This window comes from Sarcophilus harrisii, chromosome 3 (assembly GCF_902635505.1).
Source record: "Sarcophilus harrisii chromosome 3, mSarHar1.11, whole genome shotgun sequence".
Classification (NCBI taxonomy): Eukaryota; Metazoa; Chordata; class Mammalia; order Dasyuromorphia; family Dasyuridae; genus Sarcophilus; species Sarcophilus harrisii.
This window is the reverse complement of record NC_045428.1, coordinates 308,497,254-308,522,439: the sequence shown is the minus strand read 5'-3', so window position 1 is coordinate 308,522,439 and position 25,186 is coordinate 308,497,254. Positions and strand designations below refer to the sequence as shown.

The 25,186-nt window shown below is 32.8% G+C and overlaps 1 protein-coding gene across 4 annotated transcripts in view; it reads right to left on the bottom strand.

The window, feature by feature from the left end:
- Window positions 1-25,186, bottom strand: part of PPP2R3A (protein phosphatase 2 regulatory subunit B''alpha) — a 181,796-nt gene that overhangs the window by 106,148 nt on the left and 50,462 nt on the right. For 2 of the 4 annotated variants that reach the window (XM_031959778.1, XM_031959779.1), the window contains exons 2-3: window positions 16,862-19,334; window positions 2,930-3,199 (exon numbers count right to left, since the gene is read on the bottom strand). In XM_031959778.1, coding sequence (XP_031815638.1) covers window positions 2,930-3,199; window positions 16,862-18,865 — 2,274 coding nt within the window. In that variant the 5' untranslated portion in view covers window positions 18,866-19,334. Of the gene's footprint in view, window positions 1-2,929; window positions 3,200-9,608; window positions 10,086-16,861; window positions 19,335-25,186 lie in introns of those variants that run through there. The other 2 variants (XM_023499118.2, XM_031959780.1) reach the window with 2 other exon arrangements.

Here is a 25,186-nt window from a genome sequence, read left to right as displayed (position 1 = left end):
GCTACAGGGACTCTCCTTTTTACTTTATCTTCAGCACTCAGCAAAATTCCTGCATATCATTAACTGCTTAAAAATTGCTGAATAAATTAATCCATTGTTACTCCAGAAGTGATCTGAACAGTGAAGAGTAAAGTAAGATTATTTCCTTCTTTAATCAGAATTCTGTATTTTTATTATGAAAATATTTATTATTTTCATTTTTAAAAGCAAATGTATCACCATTAAGTCATATAGAACTTCTAGTAACTAAAATTTCCAAAGTTTTTTCTTTTTCTTTTCTCACCCAAATGAACAGCTATCAAGCCAAGGTTTTCCCATGTACTTTTACACTACTTTTTTGGACTTTAATGCATAACTCCAAATTAACCCGTTAAATTTCATCTTAACTGGTTGTAACTGGTCATGACTACTTTGAATCTTGATTTTGCTATACAACTATTGGCCAATCTTCCCAGTTTTACATAAAATACTATTTTAAAACTAAGGAACTGAGGAAATAAACCATTTGTCAATGGAAAAGTTAAATAACAATTACCAAAGGAATACTATGATGACTGCTTATTTTAAAATCAGCCAGAGTCAGGAATTCAGGTTAAGGGAAAATCCTTGATCTTTATTCTTTGTGGAGGTGAAGGGGAATGGCAATAGGAATGTGAGCAGCCGCGACACAAACCTGGCCAGCAGTCTCTCTGCCTCTCTCCCTGCCTCTCTCTCTCTCCACCCACCAAAATCATCTCTATGTCATTTCCTATACAATACATCAAAACTTGCACAAAGAGTGGGCGGGGCCATTCTTTCTCCAAGCATATATTAATAGAGTATGGTCCAATTACTATTTATCCTCACGTGCTTGGGACCTCAGTGCATCAACTTGAGCTTCAGCCCATTACAGAATACCATAGGTGATACATTCTGTGTTTTTTCATAAGATAGAGAAGAAGCACTGTGTCCTGGACAACTTAGGGAAGGGTTCACAGAAGTAAGCAGAGGGTACATTTGATTGGTTTGTGAGGGATATCTTGAACGTCTGGAAGAAGATTTAGATTTTCTCCTATAGGCAATGGGGTCATTATTAGAGAGTTTTAAACAGAATTAATGAAATGAAACTAATGGTTTAGGAAGTTTAATTCAACATCATTTATGCTACATGTATTGAAGGAAAGAGAGACTATAGGCAGGGAGACCAGATATGAGGCTATAATAATGCAGGAAGTGATAAGTTTCTAAAATGGAGGCAGTGTGATTCCAGTTTTGAATCTGCCACTAACTAATAAGGTAATGTTGAATTAGTGCCTTAGTTTTTCTGAGTCCCAGCTTTCTTGTCAGGAAATTGAAAAAGATGTATTAGATAAACTCTAAGATTCTTTGATTGATGGACTTATTCTTACCAGATGCAAATTCTATAATTCTAGGGCATTTTCAGTGGGAAAAGAAAGCAAAAAATGACTTTTTTTTTTTCATTTTGCATACTTTGATATGTATGTTGGTAAACCATTAATCCTAGTGCCAAACTTTGTCAAGGGTCACATATTTGCTGTTAATTGTATGTTTCAACTCTTCATCTCTCTTCCCCCTATTTTTTCCCACCAGAAATTCTTTTTTAGAAGTGAACAGGCACAAATTATTTTAACTTCAAGAGGTGAATATGTATTATATGTTGTTTAGTTGAAGTTTAGTTCAGCTTCAAGTTTTATCCATTTTTTACATAATTAAGCATTTGAACCAAAGAATAATGCATTTTTTAATCTTCTTCACTGGCCCCTAGCATAATATAGAATAAAATATTTCAGAATTATCTGCAGATTTCTTTTTAAAAATTAGTGTATCAACAAATAAGCTTTCAGGGAAAATGTTGGATATAAGAATCAATAAAACTTTTTGACTGACTGGAAATGACTGTTAAAGATAAGTGTAGGGGTGAAAGATTATTATAAAATTTTGATTGTAGGTAGTTAAGAAAATCCAGAGAAAGGGAGAATTTTAGAGGGGAAACTAGTTTTAGAAGGAAGATGAGTTTGAATTATTAGTTATAAATGACAGGGGACATCCAAATGAAAACATTCAACGTTGCTGCAAAGATAAGGCAGAAGGATGGTTAAACCTTGAAAGAGAAATTTTAGTAATCTTCTGAATAATGGTAATAATGGAAGTAGTTGAGAAGCTCAGTGGATAGAGTGCTGGCTCTGGAGCTATGAAGAGCCGAGTTCAAATCCAACTTCAGGCACTTATAAGTTGTGTGACTTTGGGCAAGTCACTTTATGTTTGTTTTCCTTAGTTTATTGGAGAAGGAAATGGCAAACCACCAGCATCTTTGCCAAGAAATCCCTATGGATAATATTGGTGCTTAATGGTCCACAGGGTCATGAAGAGGTGGATATGACTGAATAACTGAAGAACAACAACAATAGGTTATTGCCATGAAAATGGATAGGATTCCTAAATGAATATAAAGAGAAAAAAAATAAACTAAACAAAACTGATTAATGAAACATGGGAAATACCAACAGTTAAAAGAGAGTAACTAAAAAAGATTTGAAAAGATAAGGAACAGTTAGAGAGGTAAGAAGAGAACCACAATAATGTAGATATCAAAGGAGAGAGGTCAAAAGTGTCAAATCCTGCAGAAAGGTCAAGGAGAATGAAGGATAAGAAAAAGCAATTAGATTTGATAATTAGAAGTCACCAAAGACCTCTAAGAATATAGAAGTAATTTTGCAAGATAAATTATGTTAATTAAATACTGACAAAAGTAATGCTATGCATATAAAAAGGGCCATATTTTAGAGAGTAAGTTGATAATGGCTAGCCAGAATATTAAGGTCAATCAGAGATTATTTCATGAGAGACGGTAGTTTATTAAAGAGGGGAAAGGAACCTTTACTGGAAAGGACATATTAAAATGCCTAAAGAGGAAGGGAAAGTATATTACCTTTGCAATTTTCCCCATTTCGTAAATATCTGCTTTCTGATCTTCAAGTTCCATGAAGGCCAGTTCAATTCTGTTTAGTGTCTGTTCATGGTTTGCACATGTATCTGGAAGTCCTTTAGGGAAATAGAACTGTGGAATGTTTATGGATAATGGCACATTGATAGCAACATTATTCACACGAAGGAGAGGAGAGAGAGGTCGGGGGCTGCTTCCAACACCTGATGCAGGTACAAGTGGTGTTCCAAGTTTCTTTTCTTGCTTATTCTGAATCTGAAATGACAATATGAATACAATATGAATGTGATTTTAAAAATATGTCTTTCTTAAGAAGTTTCATTGGATTAAGAAGTTGCATATAAACATCATTTCAAAAAGACAGTATACAAACAGAACTTTTATGTCAGGAGTAGTGAGATGTAGTTTGGGAAATATTTACATATACTAAACAAAATGTGGTCATGAATAAATTATTTTGTTATTCATATCTAAATTGCACTTGTGATTTTTAAAAATCCTACAGATTTTGGATTAGTGGTTTGTAAGATATTTTCTAACATTAAAAATTATAAAAGGACAGACTCCAATAAAATAATTTTTTTTTAGCCTAAATTATTTTGAAACCCAAAGTCCCTGTCTGAGACCACTGTTAGACTTCTTAATAATTTCTACTTCTTATTCACTACATTATATGAATTTAAGTTTTGAATTGAAAAACTGAAGTTACTTTCTTTGCTATTATTATAATTTGAGAATTCAGTTTGTTGTTCTCCAAGGAGTGATAAAAAAAGACACATAGGTCCTGTCAAAGTTCATCCAGCAAAGGTAAGAGGAAGAAAAGCAGAGCAGTGGTGGTTGGTGAAATGCTGAGAGGAAACTGCAACAGCTATTTGTCAACCTGATAACAATAAAGAGGAGGTTTTTTTTTTTCTTGGAGCATTTATCCAAAACATAACAGAGAACCTCTGAAGGCTCTTCTACCATCTACTTTTGGAGATTCACAAAGCCACGTGAACGCATATTAAACTTAGAACTTAGAACGCATATTAAAAATTATAGTCTTAAAGAAAAAAAGAGAAGACCATAAAGACACCAATGGGTCCGGTCTTACTTACCCCTTTCTGCCACTAGTGAATGCAAGAATACAGAACAGAAAACATCTGGGAAGTGAACAGATGCTTAAAAATGTGATACCTGAGAATAAGAAGTGCATAGCTGATCCACAGATTATAAAATACAGGAATGAGAGGCTTCTAACCAAAGGTAGAACATACTCAACAGATTTGGTAAGAATACAGTTTTCTCTTGCCTCATGTATGAAACTAATCATATTATTAATTATTAAGGGGAAATATTAAGGTGAAGGGGAAAGCTGCTTCCATTAAGTTACACTATCACAGAGAACAGTTAAGTGTAGAGGAGTAACAACAGCTGAGACAAGTTCAAAGGAGAGAAGAATCCAAGAGAGGAAGGAATCTGTTTAAAATCCATATCCAGAGGACAGCTAGATGGCACAGTGGAGAGAGCACCAGCCCTGAAGTCAAGAGGAACCGAGTTCAAATTTGATCTCAGACACTTAACATTTCCTGGTTGTGTGACCATGTCACTTAACCCCAAATGCCTCACAAAAAATAAAATAAAATAAAATCCATATCCACAAATGTTTATACACAAATGAAAATAGGTACACTTTTTTGAACTAGAAACCCTAACTCTCACTAATGATTGGAAAATGGCTCTAAGATAGTTATAACTTATTCAAATGAAACAGAATAGGTAAAGTAAAGGGAGCAGAGTTGCATTATTTTATGAAGAAGATACATTCATAGGAGAAAATCAGGGACTCAAAAAGGGTTAGGGCAAGTACCATATAAAGTGGCTGGGGATATGGTGTAAGAAACAGAAGCAATTTTATCATTGTAGCTTACTAAAGACCACAGAGGCAGATGAATAAAATAGATGAGAACTTCAGGAAAACAAATGAAAAGCTTGACAGAGAGCCATGATATAGTAGTGATGGAAGACTTAAATTATCCAGCCATATTCTGGAATACTTACTGCCAAAAGTAGAGCAGTCAACATTTTTATAATTTAAAAAAGTAAAGGAATCAACAAGGGCAAATTCTATTTCATATTTAATTCTTACCAATATGGAAGAACATGGGTTATAGAAATGATTTGATTTTTTGGAAGAACATGGGTTATAGAAATGATTTGATTTTTAAGAGAGAAAAGAATACTTCCTCCTAGAGAGAAGCCAAGTATCATTTGATAAGTGCCCTTGATTTGGTGAGAGCATATTTCAAATATTTCAGAGGAAGACTAGGTAGGCTCTCCTGACCGAAAATTCTACAACAAAAGTCAAGTATAGGAGAAATAGAACAACGATATGAATGTAATTTTAATGATATAGAGAAACAATTCTGAGGAGCAGTAGAAAAGGGGAAGGCACATGAAGAGACTGATGGAGATAGGGAAATCGCCCTACATAAACAGGATGATGCTGATTGAAAACAGAAAGAATAAAGGCCTGCTTAATTCTTATTTTGTTTCTGTTTTTTGATCTTTGATCTGGAAAGGAGAAAATGTAAATGGTTAATAAAAAGTTGATACCCAAAATAAAAGGCATAGTGAGGGAACATTCTAAAATTGTCCTTGATGAATTCAACTCCCTTAGCTCAGATGAATTACATGTTTAGTACTGAAAAAACTGGTAGATATAAATGTGTACTGATTCTCCCTCCTTCCTCTACCCAAAGAAAATCACTCTTAAGTGATATGTGAAAATTCATAAAAAATAAAGAAAATTACCACAAAAATTGTTAAGGGCAAAGTTATTTGGATTGTGAAAAAAAGGAAAAAGAATAGTATCCTAAACTAAGGGTAAGAGGGTTGACTTTGATCCTGTCAAAATTAAAGAATGGTTAATGTTTAATGAAGTTAGCTAATGAATTACAAAAGGATTATAAAGGAATTATGAAAGGAACCTTAATGACCTTAAAGAACCAGGGAACAGATTATTCCAAACTAATCTTGTTGATTCCCTCCTACCCCCAAAAAACCACTAAACTACTAAACTTGTAGCACATTATAGGTAATTTACTTAGAATAGTAAACACATTGATATAACATTTGATATATTCTCATATTATTACTGTGGAAAAGATGTGGACTTTTAAAAAATGAATTGGGTGAATATTCTAAAAATTGTTCTGAATTGGGTGAACAGTTGGATTCAAGAAGTAATTGATATTTTGATGCTAACTTGGAAGAATGTTCCAATAGTGTACCCAGAGAATTGTGCTTAGTTCTGTACTATAATGACTTGTATATGAGCATAAATGATATCAAATTTGCAGATGCCATAAAACTACAGGGATAGATGACACAAAGAACAATATAGTGTGTACCTGAAAAGACCTTAATTAGTTAGAATACTGCCTGAATTGGGTGAGATGAAATTGAATAGAGATAAAGTGGTTGACTTTATAAATATGAGATGAGCAGTCATTGTTAAGACAATCATTTTTCAGACAAATTGGGGGTTTTAGAGCACAACAAACACAATGGGAATTAAAAGCATAAGAGTTCATGACATCTTTGATTGCATTAAGAGAAACATAAATTCCAGGATTAAGGAGTGAACAATCTGACTGTGTTCTGGTCTGAGTTTATCTAGAGTATTGTGCTCAGTTCTGGGCAACACATTTTAGTTGAAGCTTTGATATGATAGACAATAGGAGGAGGAGGGCAGCCAGGATGTGCAGAATCTTGAAATCATGCTTATTTTGATTAATTGAAAGAGCTGGAAATATTGAGTTTGGAAAAGAGAAGACTCAGGGGAAATGTGACATATCTAAACAGTGAAAAGATATACTACAGAAATGGAATTTGATTAGTCTTGGCTGCCTTGGGAGGGCAGAAGTAGAACAGCAAAGAAGAGGAGGATTTTTTATGCTTGATGTAAAGAAAAATTTCCTAACAATCAGAAATAACCAAAAATTGGGTGAGGAGACAGTCAAACAACACACATTTAATAAGCTTCTATTATATACCAGGTGATGTTTCAGACTCTCTATGACCTTTAGAACAAAATGGAAACTGTCTTATTTTTAAAGGCCTTCACAACCCAATCTATCTTTCCAGTCTCACTGAATCCCACAATCTTGAGACTCGGTTGTTCTTACATGACACCCCATCTCCAATCTGTACTTTTGAACTGGCCATCTCTCACGAGTAGAATGCACTTCTTTGTCTATCTGTGCCTCAAAGCTCTCTCTTTGTTCAAGACGGCTTACCTTCAATAAGATACTTTCCTGATCCTCCCGATTGCTAGTATTTATCCTTTCAAATTATATTGTATTTTTGTACTTTGTTCTTTCCCTCTCCCTCCCTACATATAAATATATGTATATATATTTATTTTCTACCCCATGAGGTAGTTTCCCCATGAGAAGCACTTTGGGATTAGAGACTGCTTTATTCATTGTATTTGAATCTTTGGGGTTTAGCAGTGTCTGGTACAAAGTAAGCAATTAAATGCCTGTTAATTATTCTTCCCACTTCATTCGCTCTAAATCAACCACCCTATGGCTCCACTCACCATTCCAATCCAGATTAAAGTGCTTTTCCCTAGAAACTACTTTTCTATATGTATTCTTTCTCCCTATCAGAAGATAAGCTTTTTGAGTTAGGGGTCTCTCTCTTTTGAGTGTATCCCTAGTACTTAAGTCAGGACACAAAGTAAGTGCTTCGGACATACTTTTTTATTCATAATTTTTTAAAAGTATGTTAAACATAGGTCCAACATAACTTTCATTATATTTAAAAATTTAATGATGGCATGGTCAGGCAACCTAAGCAGATGGTCATGTTATTAATAAACTTATAATGTAATGTAGATCCATGACCCAACAATATTAGAAATGCATTTTAAAAATTTACTTCAATGTACCTCCGATAATCTTGAAAGAGTAGTTTTGACCTACATCCCTTAGTTAGCACTCCATCTCCCACTTCCATGTGTTTGCAAAAGTTGTCTACCATGCCTAGAAAACACTTCCTCTTCAGAATTCCAAGCTTCCTTCAAGGCTCAGCTCAGGTGTCATGTTCCTCAGGAAGCCTTTCCTAGGCCATCTAATTTCATAACAACAATTCATCTTGCTTTCCTTGATGAACCTAAATATAAATCTATTCTTCCCCTATATATCTCTGTGTGTGTGTGTGTTTTATTGATAGTCAATTCTCTTGTTAATGAATTGATGACTATTGATGACTTTCCCCCTCTTTAATGCCTATTAAACTAGTATAATTCCTTTTGGAAAGGACTATCCAACTTTTGTATTTATGTCCCCAATACGTATAGGCATTAAAAAATTAAAAAAATTAGCCTCCAAATTTTCATTTCCAATTTAGTGGGGCTATTAATACTTGAGGAGAAAAAAACCTAGCTGTTCATTTTAAAAAGCAAAGGAACATGGTAGAAATAGGTTTACATGTGCCTGTTATAGGACAAAAGTGTTTTATACTGAATTTACTAAGAAATAAAAGAATTTAAAATAAACTAATTTGATACAAGTGATCCAGCATACATATTTCTACAATTCAATCCAAATGTTATATACCTTCCTTATTTTAAGTTCTCTGGTTTGCCACAGTGGTTTCATTCAAATAGAGGAACATCATTATGAACATGTTTATTGTCAAATAACAAAAGACCAGATATAAAGTTTGCTTTTTTTCTTCTGATTTATCTAAGTTTAATTTTTGTTTTATTTTAATCATATACACATGGCTACAAAAACTCATTTAAAATATCTTCAATTTCATTGTTTCCATATTGTGATCCAAAGAACCCAGATGATTTTATGTGCTGTCAATAGAAGCTCTAGAAGAAAATGCTGATGCTAATATTTCCTTCTCTAAAATATTTAAATTTTATGTATCAAATCACATTACATAGTCATTTTATACAAAAACCGATTTGGTTTTCTCTGATAGTTAATAACATTTACTGTGAGAAAAGCTTTTGTCTTATTATCTTTAGTCTATATTACCCATCTGACACTGGGCCTTGGAAGCTGGGTATGTGTGGATTGCATAAATTGAGTTACCACCATCAAAAATAATTCCAGCATTTCTCTTAGCAATGACAAAAATTCTATTACATTCAATAATGCCTTCTGTGTGTGTGTGTATAAAATACATCTGTGAACAATGATGTACATATACATATGTATATATACTCAAGTTAAAAAAGTCAACTTGCATTCAAAGTATATTATTGTAATCAGATTGCAGACCATTAATTGAAATACAAGTAAGAATTTAAACACTAGAATGCTAATCATCTGAAAATGTTTTTTTTTTCTCCACCAAAAATTCTAATGCATTTTAACTATATAGCTAGTTACTTATGAAGTTGCATTGTCACTGAAAACTCTTTCCCGTTTTTTACTGATGAAAAGTGTGAGTACTATACTTCAGGTCAGAGAGATCTATTTTTAAACATGTTGGTATCTAGCTACAAATAGCATTCTGCAAATAGACAACTGAATAGAGGACATATTCGTTGTTTTAATATCAAGATACAAGTGAGTTATAGGAATACTTAAGAATTTAATTCACTGAGTATAGTTTTGTTATAAAAACATGAGAATAAAAAAGAACACAAGTTTCAAACCTGTGTCTGTTGAAATATCTTTAGCCTCTTCTTAAAGCGTGACGGAAGAACAAAATCACAGCCCTTTGCAAGAAAAGCTAACTCTCCCCTCAAATCCGGGTCCCTTCGAAGAGAGGTTTCCTTGATCATCATCTTTGAAAAACAAGTTTACTTTACTTAGCAACTGTCCAGTACACTCCTTAAGATGATCAAATTTAATCTTGACGATATATATGTTATAGGCAAAAAGTCATGAGTCTTGTAATGAAGAAATTGTTTCTTGTCTCCCATTGAAATAATATTCGCAGATAATGATCTCCTAACCTCTTGAGGCCACAATTTCCACACCTAAACTGACAATCAAATGAGTCTCAAAGTAAGATCGTGGATTCCAGTGCCTTCTCACAATTTTCAAGCTAGAAACACATGCTGCAACAGAATCTTTGCTCCTGGGTAGCTGTATGACAAATTGACTTGCACATGTTGTGGACACGGAGCATTCTGGGAAGGAAAGTACCCACTACCAAAAGTGCTAAAGTTAGAAACATTACAGCTATACCTAAATATATCAACTTCTTTGACAATGTTAACTTGTTAAGCTACAGCTTAAATGAGGTGAAAACATACAAAACTCACTGCTGCAATAGATGAACCCTTTAATCTTAACTAAGATAAAGACCGTAAGATGCTTATCTTGCTTTTGATGTGTATAATTTTATTAAACTTTAATTATTTTGAATCAGGGGCTCTCATTTTTTAAAAAGAAATTCTGTTCTTTTTAGGAAAAAGGAAGGAAATATCTTTAAATTTATTAGAGAACTTTGTGAAGAAAAAAGGCAAAAATAATTTTACCAGTGATTTGTGGATGATTTAACATGTTTTTTTTTTTTCTTACTCCTACATTTTTATAATTGCAATCAATTACATGTTTCTTAAAGTCTTTTTGGATAATTACTAATGTTCTCATACATCATTCTGGAGTTTTCAAGCCAATCCAAGGATTTTTTTAGGGAGGGATCGGTAAGTAAAGCACTGGAACAATGAAATGAAATAATAATAACAAAAGAATTTATTTAATGAATTCTGAGATTATAGTATACATTTTATATGTATATTGTTACTTGCCTATTGTGTCCTATATTAGCTTATGAGCTCCTTGAGGGCAGGGGCTAGTGTGTGTGTGTGTGTTTTGCTTTGTATTTGCATATCTTTGTATCTCAATACTTTATAAACACAGAAAGCACTTACATAATTGCTTGTGAACTGAATGATTAAAATGGTGACAAAAACACCAGAAACTATATGTATAAGATAGATATATGTACATGTATGTTCTATGTGCAAATCTATATATAAATGCACATATGTATAAATAAATAAAATTGAGTGATTTTGCATGTCTTTTTTCAAAGTGGCTAATGGAATGTGATATTTAAAAATATTAAATGATAAAAGATTTAAAAATTAAAACTTCTGAAAATGCTTTAAATGATTACCATATTATAATATTCTGATTTTATGCATACAATATCTATTCCTCTTCTTGATCATTAAAAATTATAAGAAATATAAATAATCAAAACCCCATCATCATTATCATAAAAGCAAAATTCCTACTGCATTAATACTATTTCTTGCTTAGTTGGATGTGAGAACTATTTTGCTTTCTATTGTTTCTCTGAAACTCAAATGGGTAGATTTCCTTTTGAATGCATTTTAAAAGTAGCTGATTGACTGACAATTGTTCACAATGGACTGGGTATATAATGATGATGATGATGATAGCATTTATACAGTACTTCTAGATTTGCTTTAAAATTTGATCCTCCCAACAACCCTGAAAGGTAAATGGCTATTATCTCCATTTTAATAGTGGGAAAACTGAGGCAGACACTGATACATGATTTGCCAGAGTCATGCAGTTAGTTTCTGAAGCAATTTTTGAACTCAGGTCTTTCTTATTTGTGCAAATGTCTAAACCTGCTAATCTAGAAAAACCTATCAATATCTAAACTTAAGGTAGGATCTGTCTTTTGCCTCTTTTTGTATAACCAGCACTTAGTACAAAAGCTGGCACACAATAGGCAATTAATAAAGATTTACTGATTTACTGAACTCAAGGAGTTGAGCCCTCTGAACTTCATCCCAGAGATCATCTAGTTCCCAAGATTTAGAGATGTGATACACCCAATAAGCAATTTGCATATGTGTGTATACATACATATATACACACGCTTTTATATATATATACACACACATATACATAATTACAAACATATTTATGCACTCACATACACATGTGTATATAGGCATATATGTGCATATATGAAATTAAAAGCTATTCCTCAATAGAAGAGTAGTTAAAGGATATAAACAAATAGTTCTTAAAAGAAATGTTGCAAGCTATCAGGTTATAAAGGTCCAGTGGGCCAACATAGATCAAGACAACTGATGATGGAGTTTTGATTACTTATATTTCTTATAATTTTTAATGATCAAGAAGAGAAGCAGATATTTTATATGCATAAAATCAGAATACTATAATATGGTAATTATTTAAAGCATTTTCAGAAATTTTAAATTTTTAAATCTTTTATAGTTTAATATTTTTAAATATCATTCCATTAGCCACTTTGAAAAAAGACATTTCATTTCATTGTTCCAATGCTTTAATTACCTATTTCTCCCTTTTATCTTTGGATTGGCTTGAAAACTCCAGAATGATGTATGAGTACATTAGTAATATCTAAAAAGACTTTAAGAAATATGTAATTGATGTGCAATTATAAAATATAGGAGTAAGAAAAACAACAACAAACATGTTAAATCATCCACAAATCACTGTTTGGTAAAGAAATTTTTTTTTGCCTTTTTTCTTTACAAAGTTCTCTAATAAATTTAAAGATATTTCTTTCCTTTTTTCCTAAAAAGGACAGAACTTCTTTTAAAAAATGAGAGCCCCGATTCAAAAAATAATTAATGTTTAATAAAATGTTTAAACATTCATGAAATGTGATGTTTGTAAGTACAGAATAGGATATAAATGGGAGACCAGGATGGATGGCCTTTACTTTCCCAGGAAATCAGGAGGTAACATCTTTGCTTCAAGGAAGGAGAAAGGAGATGGTGTTGAGGAGAGAATAGGAGATTTCACACACCTGTTGTGGGGAATATGATAGTCAATTAAGCAATGATAAAAAAGATTGCCATGCAGCAATTAAGACCCAATTGATATTAGATAACATAATTTTGTGGAAGAATCTAATTGGCACAGTTGTGTAACTGAAGTAACTGGAATTTAGTAGTAAATGCTTAGGAGAGAAGGATTACGATGGGGGTAATAGGCTTGTATTTTTTTCTTTAACTGAACATAATTCATGTTTATTTTAAAATATTAAATATTTTTGTAGAGTTAAACAATTTCAAAACAAATATTTAAAACAAAAATGTTGAAGTTTTTTCAAGTTCACTAAACAATTTATTCCCTTTATTATTTCAGAATATAAACTAATCTAAACCAAATACAAAGTTGTGGGAATGAATCTAATGTACCATAAATAACCCAAAAGTCATTCAGTAAAGCCTATTCACCTTAGGCTTTACTACAAGCAGATGATTAACAATAGTAAAAAAAGCCATTATAAAAAGCAAAAAGAAAACAACCTCCCCCCTAAAACAAACCAAAACCAAAAACCTCTAATACTAAAATTATCCTTCCTTCAAAATGTATAATAGTGATAAGCTGGTGACTTCAAAGGATTAATTCTCTCCCTATTCTTAGTCCTACATTTTAGAAAGGTATACCTATAGTTAATGTACCTTATACAATAAAACAATCAATGGTATTTCTTGAAAAGAAGTTGTTTAATAGGTCAGAGTACAAGGCTCATTCTTGTAAGGGAAAATTACCATAAGATTCTCTTTTGTGAAAAGACAATCCTAACGTGATTATGTCAGCCTTATATTTTGCAAGGAATGAGTGTTGATTGAATCACTAAAGAAAAGAATGTTTAAAGAGAACAAAATAGCTAAATAAGAAATTAATTTAAGGTCAAGTTTAAAAAGAAAATGTACAAAAGATGGAAGACATATACACACATATATGCATGTAAGTACACATATATACTATACACATACATGTATACACGTGAAGCCAAATCATAGCGTCCTTAAAAAATCTGAAGCCTAAAATCCTGAATAATTTGAAGAAAAATAAAATCTCTCTCTCTCTTTCTCTCTTTTTAAAGAAGTTACTTTGGGCATAAGAAATTGGATAAAGAGATTGGCAGGTCCAGTATTCTGGAGGAAAAGGGAAGAAGGAACTGAATAACTACAACAGATGACAGTGAATAAGCAAATAAATACAAATTCTATTTTGCTTCTGTTTTCCCTCATCAAGAAGAAACAAAATAGTAAAATTTCCCTTTATTCTGTTAGACCATACCCAAAATATCTGGTTTGGGTTTGTATATCAATCATATATTTGATATAATATTGATAAAACTAGTGTCTGTCCACAGAAGTTCCCCTTCATTGTACATTATACAATTTTCTATCAATGTCTATTTCTAAAGTGGATGGATGAGAGGGAACTTCAAGTACCTGCTTACATAAGTGGGGAAGACTTGAGGGAAAAGGGGGGTTTCAAGGAGGTATGTGATAAGTATTGCTCGGTCTGTCATGAGGAACATGAGGATGTTCTGTCTGAACAAAAACAGATATAAAGAAAACAGAACTGTTGTCTTCAAATATTTTCTGGTAGTTACATGAAAACGAGACTAGGTTTTAGATGCTAAAGAAGTTCGAGGAGTTGACAGTAAATGTGAAAACATCTATGTCTCTTTTCAGTTTAAAAGTTTTATTATTGAATTAAATTAAGAATAAAGGTTATCAAGCTAAAGGTATGAAAGAAGTACATCTAGTAGAGTAGCAGGGGAAAAAACTAAGAGCTTCTAGACGAAAAGCAAAGCCTTTCCAGGTCTGCCCAACATTCTGATGTTTCACAGTTTTCATGTTATATTTATAGTGAAATTCTAGAGAACTACAATGTCTTTAAACAAGATAGTATATCACTATACCTTATCAAAAGATTGTTCTTTTGATCTTACAAATGATATCTAGTGTTCATATCCTCTCAACCTTTTTAGATTATTTACCATCTTCCTCTCTTTCATAATACTCATTTGACATTTACTTATTATCTAACTTAAAAGACCGTTCACCCAAAAATCTTTACAAATACACATTACATATTAATGGTAGTCAACTGTTAGTGTTGTTTTTCCATGGTTAATTCTTTGCCTTGAATCATGGTATTAAAGTCATTTCACCTTTTAAAAATATGACAATTAATGTTGCATTTCCCTCATGATTTATTAAAGGAAACAAAATTTTTATAGGAAATAAGTTTACAGTTAATAACTAAATGCTTTGAAAGGCAATAGTAATCTTTACATTAAAAAAATCTTTGAATTCTAAATTTTTCTTTAGAATACTTTTTTTTTTATTTCTTCTTTGAATTTGTACCCCCACCCCCAGTACACCTAATCCATTTATCACTTTTTCAAAGTCCAAAGAGACACACTCTGAAGTGAATATATAATAAGCTGTAAGACTTAAGGTGGGAAACCAGCCCTGAGTTCAGGAGGACCTGAGTTCAAATCTAGCTTCCGATACTTAACATTTTCTAGCTGTGTGTCCTTGGGCAAGTCACTTAACCCCAACTGCCTCAAAAAAAAAAAAAAAAAAAAAAGACTTAAGGTAGTAAAGAGACCAGAAAAGTGATAATGTAGTACCATGAAAAGAATCCTAATAAAAGGCCTTAGTCCTGGTACTGGCTCTACCATTAACTACCTATATTCCCTTGCCAAATTTCTTCATTTGTACAATGAATATGTTAGAATAAATAATTTCTAAAATTATATTTGGGTAGGATGGTGGTGCACTAATTAGATGATTATGCTTGGGATCAAGAAGACCTGAGTTGAAACCCGGCCTCAGAAATTTCGCGTGTGTGTCATTGGGCAAGTCACTTAACCCTGCTTGCTTCAGTTTCCCCATCTGTAAAATGAACAAAGGGAATGGCAAACCATTCTACTATCTTTGCCAAGAAAACCTCAAATGGGGTCATGAAAAATTGGACCTGACTGAATAAAATAAACAGCAACAACAAAGATCATTTTAGCACCAAAAATATGAGGTTTTTCTATCTATTCTAAACACGACTCACTAGAATACTTTTAATCTCTCTAGTGCAGGTAGTTGATTTGAGGATTCATGGAACCCTTGGGAATCTATTACAAGGAATTGTGAATTTTTTTTTAAACATTGATAACTGAATTTAAAAACATCATTATAAGAAAAGGTCCTATTGGCTCCACCAGACTGTCAAAAGAGTCCATGGCACAAAAAAGGGCTAGGAAGCTAGTGCTCCACTCATTTGTTACTTTAGTTTTCATAGGAAAAAACAAAAGAAATGGGAAGAAAAAGGATCAAGAAGGGGAAAGAAAAAGGAAGAGAAAAGTCATACAGAAGAGAAAGATAGAAAGGGCTTCTTAATACTGTACCTTTACTTAGTATAAACTGTTCAAAAGCTGTCAAAAGAAAACTAGAGCAATGTTTCCTTTATTTCCATCACTGGGAGAATGAAAAGCTTATTAATGGTTAATAGTTATTTAATTGTTAACATATCTTAAAGATTCAGATGGTTCCCTTTCATTTCCCTTCCCACAATGTCCCAAAGCAGTGATGGCAGGACAGGTTAGGCATTTATTTAATAACTAGTATTAAATATGACAAGAATTAACATTATAAAGAATGTAAAGATTCACTATAAATTCTTTGCATGTGTATGATGAAGAAGTATTTGTCATCTCTCTTTTCTTCTCTAATAAGAAATGTCCTATTATTCATTTTCAGGAATTAATCAGACACTTGTATAAATGATACTTCCTAAAAGTCAGGACCATATTATTTAGCAGTACATTGTTCTCTGATTGTTTTGTGCATCTTAGCTTTACCTAGATTAACTCCCCCAAAGCAGGCACTAGTCTTATATTTTATATCACCTGAAAAGCCTTGCACACTATTGGAAAAGATACACCAATACTTGTTGACAGGCTAGTTGAAATGAGTGAAAGTATTACTATGCTAAGGCATGCATTTTCACAGTAGAAACAACATTAAAATAATCAACCAAGGCATTTTTTTCATGTGTATTTATTTTATAAATATCTCTTTGATAAAACTTCAAGACAAAAGATTACTGGTCTTACCTTGATTACCTCAGGACTCTGCTGAATCAAAACCACTGCAGTACTATCTTTAATTTTATCACTTGTATGATTTTGACATACTGATGATCGAGCCTGGGAAGAAGTTGTTAAAGTTTCCTGCAAAATTTGCATCATTTCTTTTTCCTGTGATAAGCTTCCTCTGCCTGATTTGCATTCAACTAGTTCTTGAGCAAAGTCCTCAATGCTTTCTAGGATACGCAACAAGAGAGCACGATCCTCTTCCTCTATTTTATGTCCATTGGTTTCAATAATTCTTGTCAAACAGGAAGAAGGAGATTTTTCTGAAGGTGAAGAGTCATTAAATTTGGGTTCAAGATCCAAAGGTATCTGCCCAGCCAAAGGAGGAGGGTTGTTTAAAAACTTAGTGTCACAACTATTGGCAAGAGGCTCCCTTAGTGTGTTCTCCATTCTCTGTGAGAAACACTCCAAGTCCAGTAATAGTTTATCTATTTCTTCTTGATTATTATGTTTCATAGTCCCTATATGGTCTCTATCTTCAACTTTAGTGACTTCGGATGGAGGGTTCTCCTTGGATAAGGCAAAAGTTGTTTTTTCAACCACCTTGCCAAGAGTTTCAGCTTGTACTAAGGTAGGAGATTTTTCAAGACTGTTGTTATGGTTTGTAAATTCTGGTTTAACTTTGTTCATATCTAAAGATTCCTGATTAAAGCTGTTCTCAGCTCTTTTTTCCTTATCAAATACTTTTTTCCCATCAGACTCTTCTTCTATATAAAGAGTTTCCATGAAGTCAGTAGAAGAAACACTTTCCAGCGGATTCATAGTTAAAGTCTGTGGTTTAAATTGGACAATTTCTGTAGTTCTGGGGTCATTTAGCTCTAAACTTTGTAAGGAATTTGAAAGACCTTTTGTGGAATTAGGCTGAATAGCTTTCACTGTTGCAGTTTTAACACTGTCATGCTTGTCTTGAAATTCAATTGAATGGAACTGCCCTGATTCTGGTGCTGACTGGACAACATCTTCATATTTAGGGGGCTGTTCAGTGCCAAATATTGGGGAAAAGGGAGTTGGCTCTAAGTTTGGCAAATTATTAATAAATTCAGTCAAGTCTGTATTCTCACTATGTCCAGAATGCATGAATTCAAATGGTATCTTTTTTAGATAGGAAGCCAACCTGGTCATTACATTCATATAAATAGTTTCAGAGCTTGAAAATGAATCATGACTATTTCCATCATTGATACTGCTCCCTGATTTTTTCTTTATGCATTGCTTTATGATGTCTGTGCATTTTTTCAAGTCCTCAGAGCACTTCAGCAAGATATCCAAGCACATTTTTATATCTGTCCCAGAAGAAGAGCTGTCCAACTTATGTTTTTCCAATATCTGGGTAATCAGATTTTCTTCAGACAAATTTTGAAGAAACAAAGAAGCCATATTTGTTTCAAGTAAATTACTATGGGGCACAGATTTTTCCTCAAGTGAGGAACTCCGGAGTAAACCAAAGGATGGATAGTTCCCATCACTACCATAATGACCAAAGATCAGGTCAAAATCCACTGATCGCCTATTAAATGAGTCACTCTTAACTTTTCTTCCTTTTCTGTAAGTTACATGGTTAGAGTTCTTAAGTTTTTCAAGAGAAAATTCCTTGATTTTTCCACTGGCAAAATTGATTGCTTCTCCTGCAATGTCTTTTACGTTGCAGGTGCTTTGTACCACAGAAACTTTCTTGACCTTAGGTATACCAGGGAGGACTTGATGGTTTTCTTCACTCTCAGCCAAGGAAAGACTATTTTCCTCAGGTAGAAATATAGGACTATGTGCTGCATTTTTGACACCAGAGACGGGGATATGCAAGAGCTCTGCACAAACACTATGATGTACCACAATACAGTCAACTCCATGTCTGAAGGTCTGACAAGTTCCAGTGCAATAATGTATAGCCTGCTGAAAGCGCTGATCTATGACAACACTGTTGTAATAGTTCACAGTGCTAACCACAAGCCTATATGCTGCTGCCATAACATAAAATCCACTTAGTGGAGTTTCTAAATTTACAAAAAGGTTCTGGTTCAACTTAGATTTCCTAGTTTCTTCATCTAGGCTGTATACATTTTGCTATTGTTGGTTAATGTTTCTTTTTTTCTTGCAAAAGGAAACAAAACTTGACAGTAAGGATGTATTGCCAAGATACAGTAGCTAGTGCACATGTAAGACTGAATGAAAAGTCACATTGCAGAAGACATTAGTCCTGGGCATAGCATCTATTGTTTGTCTCAACCTTCTTGGACAAGGCAGTTATGTCATGATAATTCATAGAACTACATTGAAGTTTGTTTTTTTTTTAAACAAAATATCTAATTTCACTTCTTCAGCAAGTTCTATGACATTGAAATGGAAGTTAGATGACTTAAAGTAAGATCTAAATGTTGTGAATGCTGAATTCTCCAAGGGTTGAAATGATCCATTTTTCCATGAGTGAATGGGTAACCTGGAATAAAACAAAAATGAAAAATAAGTGAGGAATAATTAAGAGCAAATACATTTTCATATTAAGAGGGCTAAAGCAATTTATAATTCTTCTTCATCCTTTACTTCTCAAATTACACAGTAGCAAAATCAAAAATACCATTTCAGTGGTTTTCATCCAAATGATCCCCACATCTTGACTGCCTCTTGTGCCTTTATCTTTATTCAGTTAGGACATGCATCACTTCAAATTCTGGATTACCATAATTGTCTGCAAATTATTTCTTTCCAGTCTCACTTTTCTCAAATGCATTTTATATAATAATGCCATATATACAATGTACCCTTGCTAATGAAGTTGAAACTCTTTTGAGAGTCACTCTATTCAAACATATTACTCTATCCAGATTCTTATAGTATTTATCTTCTGGCTACAAGGCCATTCTTTTTCAAAGAATTCATCAACAGGCTTACTATCATCTTTTCTATATAACCTCTGTTATATATTAGGAGTTGCAATATATCTATGAACTAAAATTTCATTATACCTCAGCTAGATATACATAAGAATGATCACATTTGTGGTTATACCAACCCCCATAAAGTCTCCATTTCTATGATTAAAAAAACAACACTGAAAGTACTCTATCTGATCAACTGATACTTCCTATCACTCAAAATCTCCCTATAAGCTTACTCCTACACTAAATTTTTTCTTCATCCAAAATTCCCATCCTTCAGTGCTTTTTCCAAGACATTGCTCCTCACTTTCCTCCTTTCTCAGTTTTGAAGTTACAGTTAACTAGCTCAATTCACATTATTTGTCTATGCTTGAATCCCTTGCACCCCTGTCCCACCAAGTTCCAGCTTTGTTTTACCTCTAATGTTCATAGGCTCCCTTCCTATTTCTATTCTCTGTATGCTTGAACTGTGCTGGAGAAGTCACACAACTCTGCTGACTAAGTCTATTACATATTTATATTATCTAATCTTATCTAGACTCAGATTACCTCTGGGTAATCCTTTTATTCTTTCCTACTTAAACATTTTATTCTCCAGAGCTGCTGTACTAAACTTATTTTCTTTGTTTAGGCCTTCCCATCTTCCTCTCAGCAGAGGATCTTACTTCATACAGTCCTAACAAAATATATTTTCAATCCCTTCTCAGTTTTTCTTTCCTACATCTATATAGTCACCATTCCTTCCCCTGTTTTGCTGAGAGCAATTTCATATCGCAAAGATTTTTAAAAACAAAATGAGGAAAAAATAAGTGAAACCAATGAAAAAAAAATCTAAAAATATATGCTCCATGTTTGACATTTAAGGGCTCTTGCCCCTGGAAAAGATCTTTTTTTCAAGATCTAATTTTTTTTCAAGTTATTATATGTTGGTTGTTTTCCTAATGTTGAATTACTCATACTCTGCTATGAATCTAACTTACTTATATGAATAATTTTTTAGCTAAATTGTTGTAGTAGATCTGAAAGGATATTATTTTAAAATTCTGAATGATATTCATTAATGATATTGAGCTATAGTCCTCCTATACAATACTGCTGCTACTGCCCATTTCACTTTGCATCCGTTCTTGCACTTTCCAGATTTTTCTGAGAGCATATTGCTTGTCATTTCTTAGAGCAAAACAGTATCCATACATCTTAATTATATACAACTTAGTCAGCTATTTCCCAACCGATGGACGTGCCCTCAATTTTCAATTCTTTGTTACCATTAAAAAAGCTGCTATAAATATACATATAGGTTCTTTTTCTTTTTGTTTTTTTAAGCTTTTTTGGAATACAGATCTGATAGTGGTATTGACTAGTTAAAAGGCATGAAAAGTTTTATAGACCTTTGAATACAGTTCCTAATTATTCTAATGAATGGTTGAATCAGTAAACTAACTTCCCCAACAGTGCATCAGTGTCTCAATCTTCCCACATATATTCCAACATTTGTCATTTTACTTTTCTGTCATATTAGTCAATTTGATAGGTTTAAGCCTGTATTTCTTTAATACTTTAAATAGTGACTTAGAACATTTTTTCATATGATTATAGATTTGATTATTTTGTCTGAAAACTGCCTGTTCATATCCTTTAACCATTTTATCAAATGCTTCTTATTTTTTTGTAAATTTGACTCAGTTTTCTATATATTTGGGAAATTAGGTCTTTTTTAGAGAAACCGCCTGGAAAAAATTTCCAGTTATGATAACTTTATTTCCTTCCATTATATTTCCCCACAATTATTCTATTTTCTCTTTCCTTTCACCCAACCCTTTCTCAAAAACATTTTGCTTCTGTCTTTAACCTACCACAATCTGCCCTCCCTTCTATCACACTTTTTTCTTATTTCCTTCTCCTCCTGCTTTTTCTGTAGGATAAAATAAGATTTTTAAACCCAACTGAATATGTACATTATTCCCACTCTGAGCCAATTTTGAGTAAGGTTCCCCCTAAAAATCTCCCCAATCTTATGCTCAATTGTAAAAGCTCTTTTGTGGCTCTTTTATGTGAAATAATTTATCCTGTTCTACTACTCCCTTTCCCCTTCTCTCAGTACATTACCCTTTCTCACTCCTTAATTTAATTTTTTGCTTAATCATGCCATCATTTTCAACTCATATCCATGTCCTCTATCTATGTATGCTCTTCCCAACTGCTCTAATAAGGAGCACGTTTTTAAGATTATAAATATTATTTTCCTATGCATGAATATAAATGGTTTAATTTATTGAAATCCTTATGATTTCTCTTTCCTGAGTTTTGGAAGTCAAAAAATTTATATTTAGCGCTAGTCTTTTCATCAGGAATACTTAAAAATTTTCTATTTCACATATTCCTTCCCCCACCCACCCTACCCAGAAATAAAGATTACTTAGTTTTATTGGGTAGGTAATACTTATTTGCAATCCTAGATGTTTTGCCCTGTGGAATGTCATGTTCTAAGCCCTTTAATATTTTAATGTTGAAATTGCTAAATCTTGTTTTATCCTATGGTACCATGATATCTGAATTATTTCTTTCTAGCTGCTTGCAATATTTTCTGCTTGACTTGAGAGCTATGCAGACTATTTTATGCTGGTCCTGGACTCCAGTCCCATTTTATTTATCTACTGGGTGTCCATCCAATAAACACCTAAAACAAAACTCAATGCATCCTAAACAATCCTTCCTGATACCTGCAAATTATTTTAACTTCTTTATTTCTATTGAGGGTACAGATCCTTCTAATCACCTGTATTTATGACTTTGTGCTTATTGTTGTTGCTTTACTCTAATTATTCCTCCATTCAAACAGCGGGCAAGTCTTATTGATTCTTCCTCCACAATTGTGCTAACACTCTGTCTCCTTTGCATTCATATTTCTACCACCATAGTTTTTGCCCTCATCACCTCTCTTCGTTTCTATTTCAACAGCTATGAGGCAGGTTTCTTGGTCTCAAGCTTCTCCAATGTATCTCATTTAGCAAAGGGATATTTCAAAAGCAATACTCTGACTACATCACTCCTAAACTCAAGAATCTTAGTGGTTACCCGCAGATTCTAAAAGAAAAGACAAATTCATCTCTTTGATATTTAAATTCCTTCACTGTCTGGCTCCAGCCTACCTTTGTGTGCTTACAAACACATCATTCCTCTTCAAACACTCAGCCTTTTAGCCAAATGAGTCTACTGCTGTTTTTCAGACATGACATTCCATCTTTCTTCTCTGTTATTTGGCACAGACTATTCTTTTTGTCTAGAATGCTCTCCTTTCATAGAGAAATTTGTAGAATTATTTGCTTCCTTCAAACGACAGCTCAAGTGCCACCTATTATGTAAGGCCTTTGCTGATTCCCCTTAACTGAATGTCTTTTTCCACTTCAGAAATGCCTTGTATTTACTTCATGCATATATATTCACAAACATAATCTACATTTATTTAATATGTACACTCCTCCTCTTCCCCCAACAGAATGTGGGTTTTTTGAGGATTCATTTTTCTCTTTGAATTTCTAGCACAAAATGGTTTCACAGATAGTAATCACCTAGTGAATTCTTACTGACTCAAATTACTGACTTACTTTCAAGAAATACATAATTTGGATCTGTATTATTTATTCAATTTCATTTTGATATATTTCCCAACACAAAACTTAAGTTTCCTTCAAACAAATCTTACAGTCCCCAACACACCAAGGTCATTTCTGCCTTTAAAACTTTGCTCATGGTCTTAACAGTTAGATAACTCTCTCTATGGAGCTTCCTATCTGTTCTTCAAAGACCAACAAAAGTTCCATTTATTTTATGAAAATTTTTCTAATAATCTTTGGCCGCAATGATTTGTTTTTTCTCTAGCTTCTTTTGAGCTTATTATATATACTATAAAATTAGAACTTTATTACATTCAGATATTCAATCAGTTTGAAGCATACAACCTTTATATGCCCCTCCACACACCCCTATCAACCCTGAATATTGTTTTAACTATTGAAAATTTTATTCTTATATGTTTTATAAAATGATGGTTTCTTTCTTAATGATACCTTTTGTTTATACTTCATATTCCTTAAATATACTTTTGTCATACCATCCTTCACTTATAATAAAGATTTAAGAAAACTTCAGCAAAACTAACAATCACCTTAACTGCATCAGCATATGCAGCATTCCACACCTATAGCTTCTTACCTCCTCAGAGAAAGTAGTTGAAATCCATTTCCTCTTCTCTTCTCTGGGATCAAACATAGTCTTTATACAGTGTTCATTTTTTTTAAACATTATTTTTATAGTCTATTATTATTTTTTCTGTTTCTGGTTCTAGTTCATGTCTATTCCCATATTACTCTGAATTCTTCAGATTTGTCATTTCTTATAACAAAATAATATTCCATTACATGCCAAAATTTGTTTATCCATTTCCTAATGTATAGGCACTTATTTGTTTCTAGTTCTTTGTTTTAATAAAAGATGTTGCTATGAACATTTACATACACATGCATACACATACACAACACACACACAACACACACACACACAAATATATATAGTTTTCCCTTTCTTTGCTTGGGGTATATCCTTACTAGCAGGATCTCTTTTCTCATGTCTGCTAATCTGCTGGGAGAGCAAAAAAACCCTTTGTATTCTAAATTTATATTTCTCTTATTATTAACGATTTGGAACAATTTTATAACTTTAACAACTAGCAATTTTAACAGCTGGCAATTTTGAGAAGCATTTATTTATTCTACATGTACATTTAGGAATGGGTCTTGGTTTTGTTAATGTGTGTTTGTATTACTCCAAATATTACAGAGAATAAACTTTGCAGATATTTGATACAAAGTTGTTATCCCAATTGTAACTTTTCTAGGTGCAATGATTTTGTTCATAGAAAAGCTTTTTGATTTTTATATAACAGATATCTGACTGAAGTTGAAGTAACCAAAATGCAATTATAATATTAATTTTTCAACTATCAAGAGAGAAGCAATCTACTATCCCAGCATTTTGCTTACACCGCATTGCCCTCTTTACCCCATATTTATTTGGATGAATACTTCACAGCTTTAAGCCATTTTATTAAAGATTAAGTAGATACAAAGTAAGCAGTAAATTTCCCCCTTGAAGTAGAAACTATAGATCACTTATTAATAAATCAATCAATATTGATTGTTAATCAACTGAATATCTAGCACATATCAATACTGTTCTAGGCATATGGTGGGGGGATACAAAAAAATCAGAGATGTGGCCCTTATCCTGAAGGAAATAATATTTTTGTCAGATAGAGTCAAGACTACTACATAAAAAAAAATGAACAATGCAGGAGTAATGAATTTGTCCATTAGAAACTATAAGAAGTTCAAAGGACATAGAGGTCAATGTG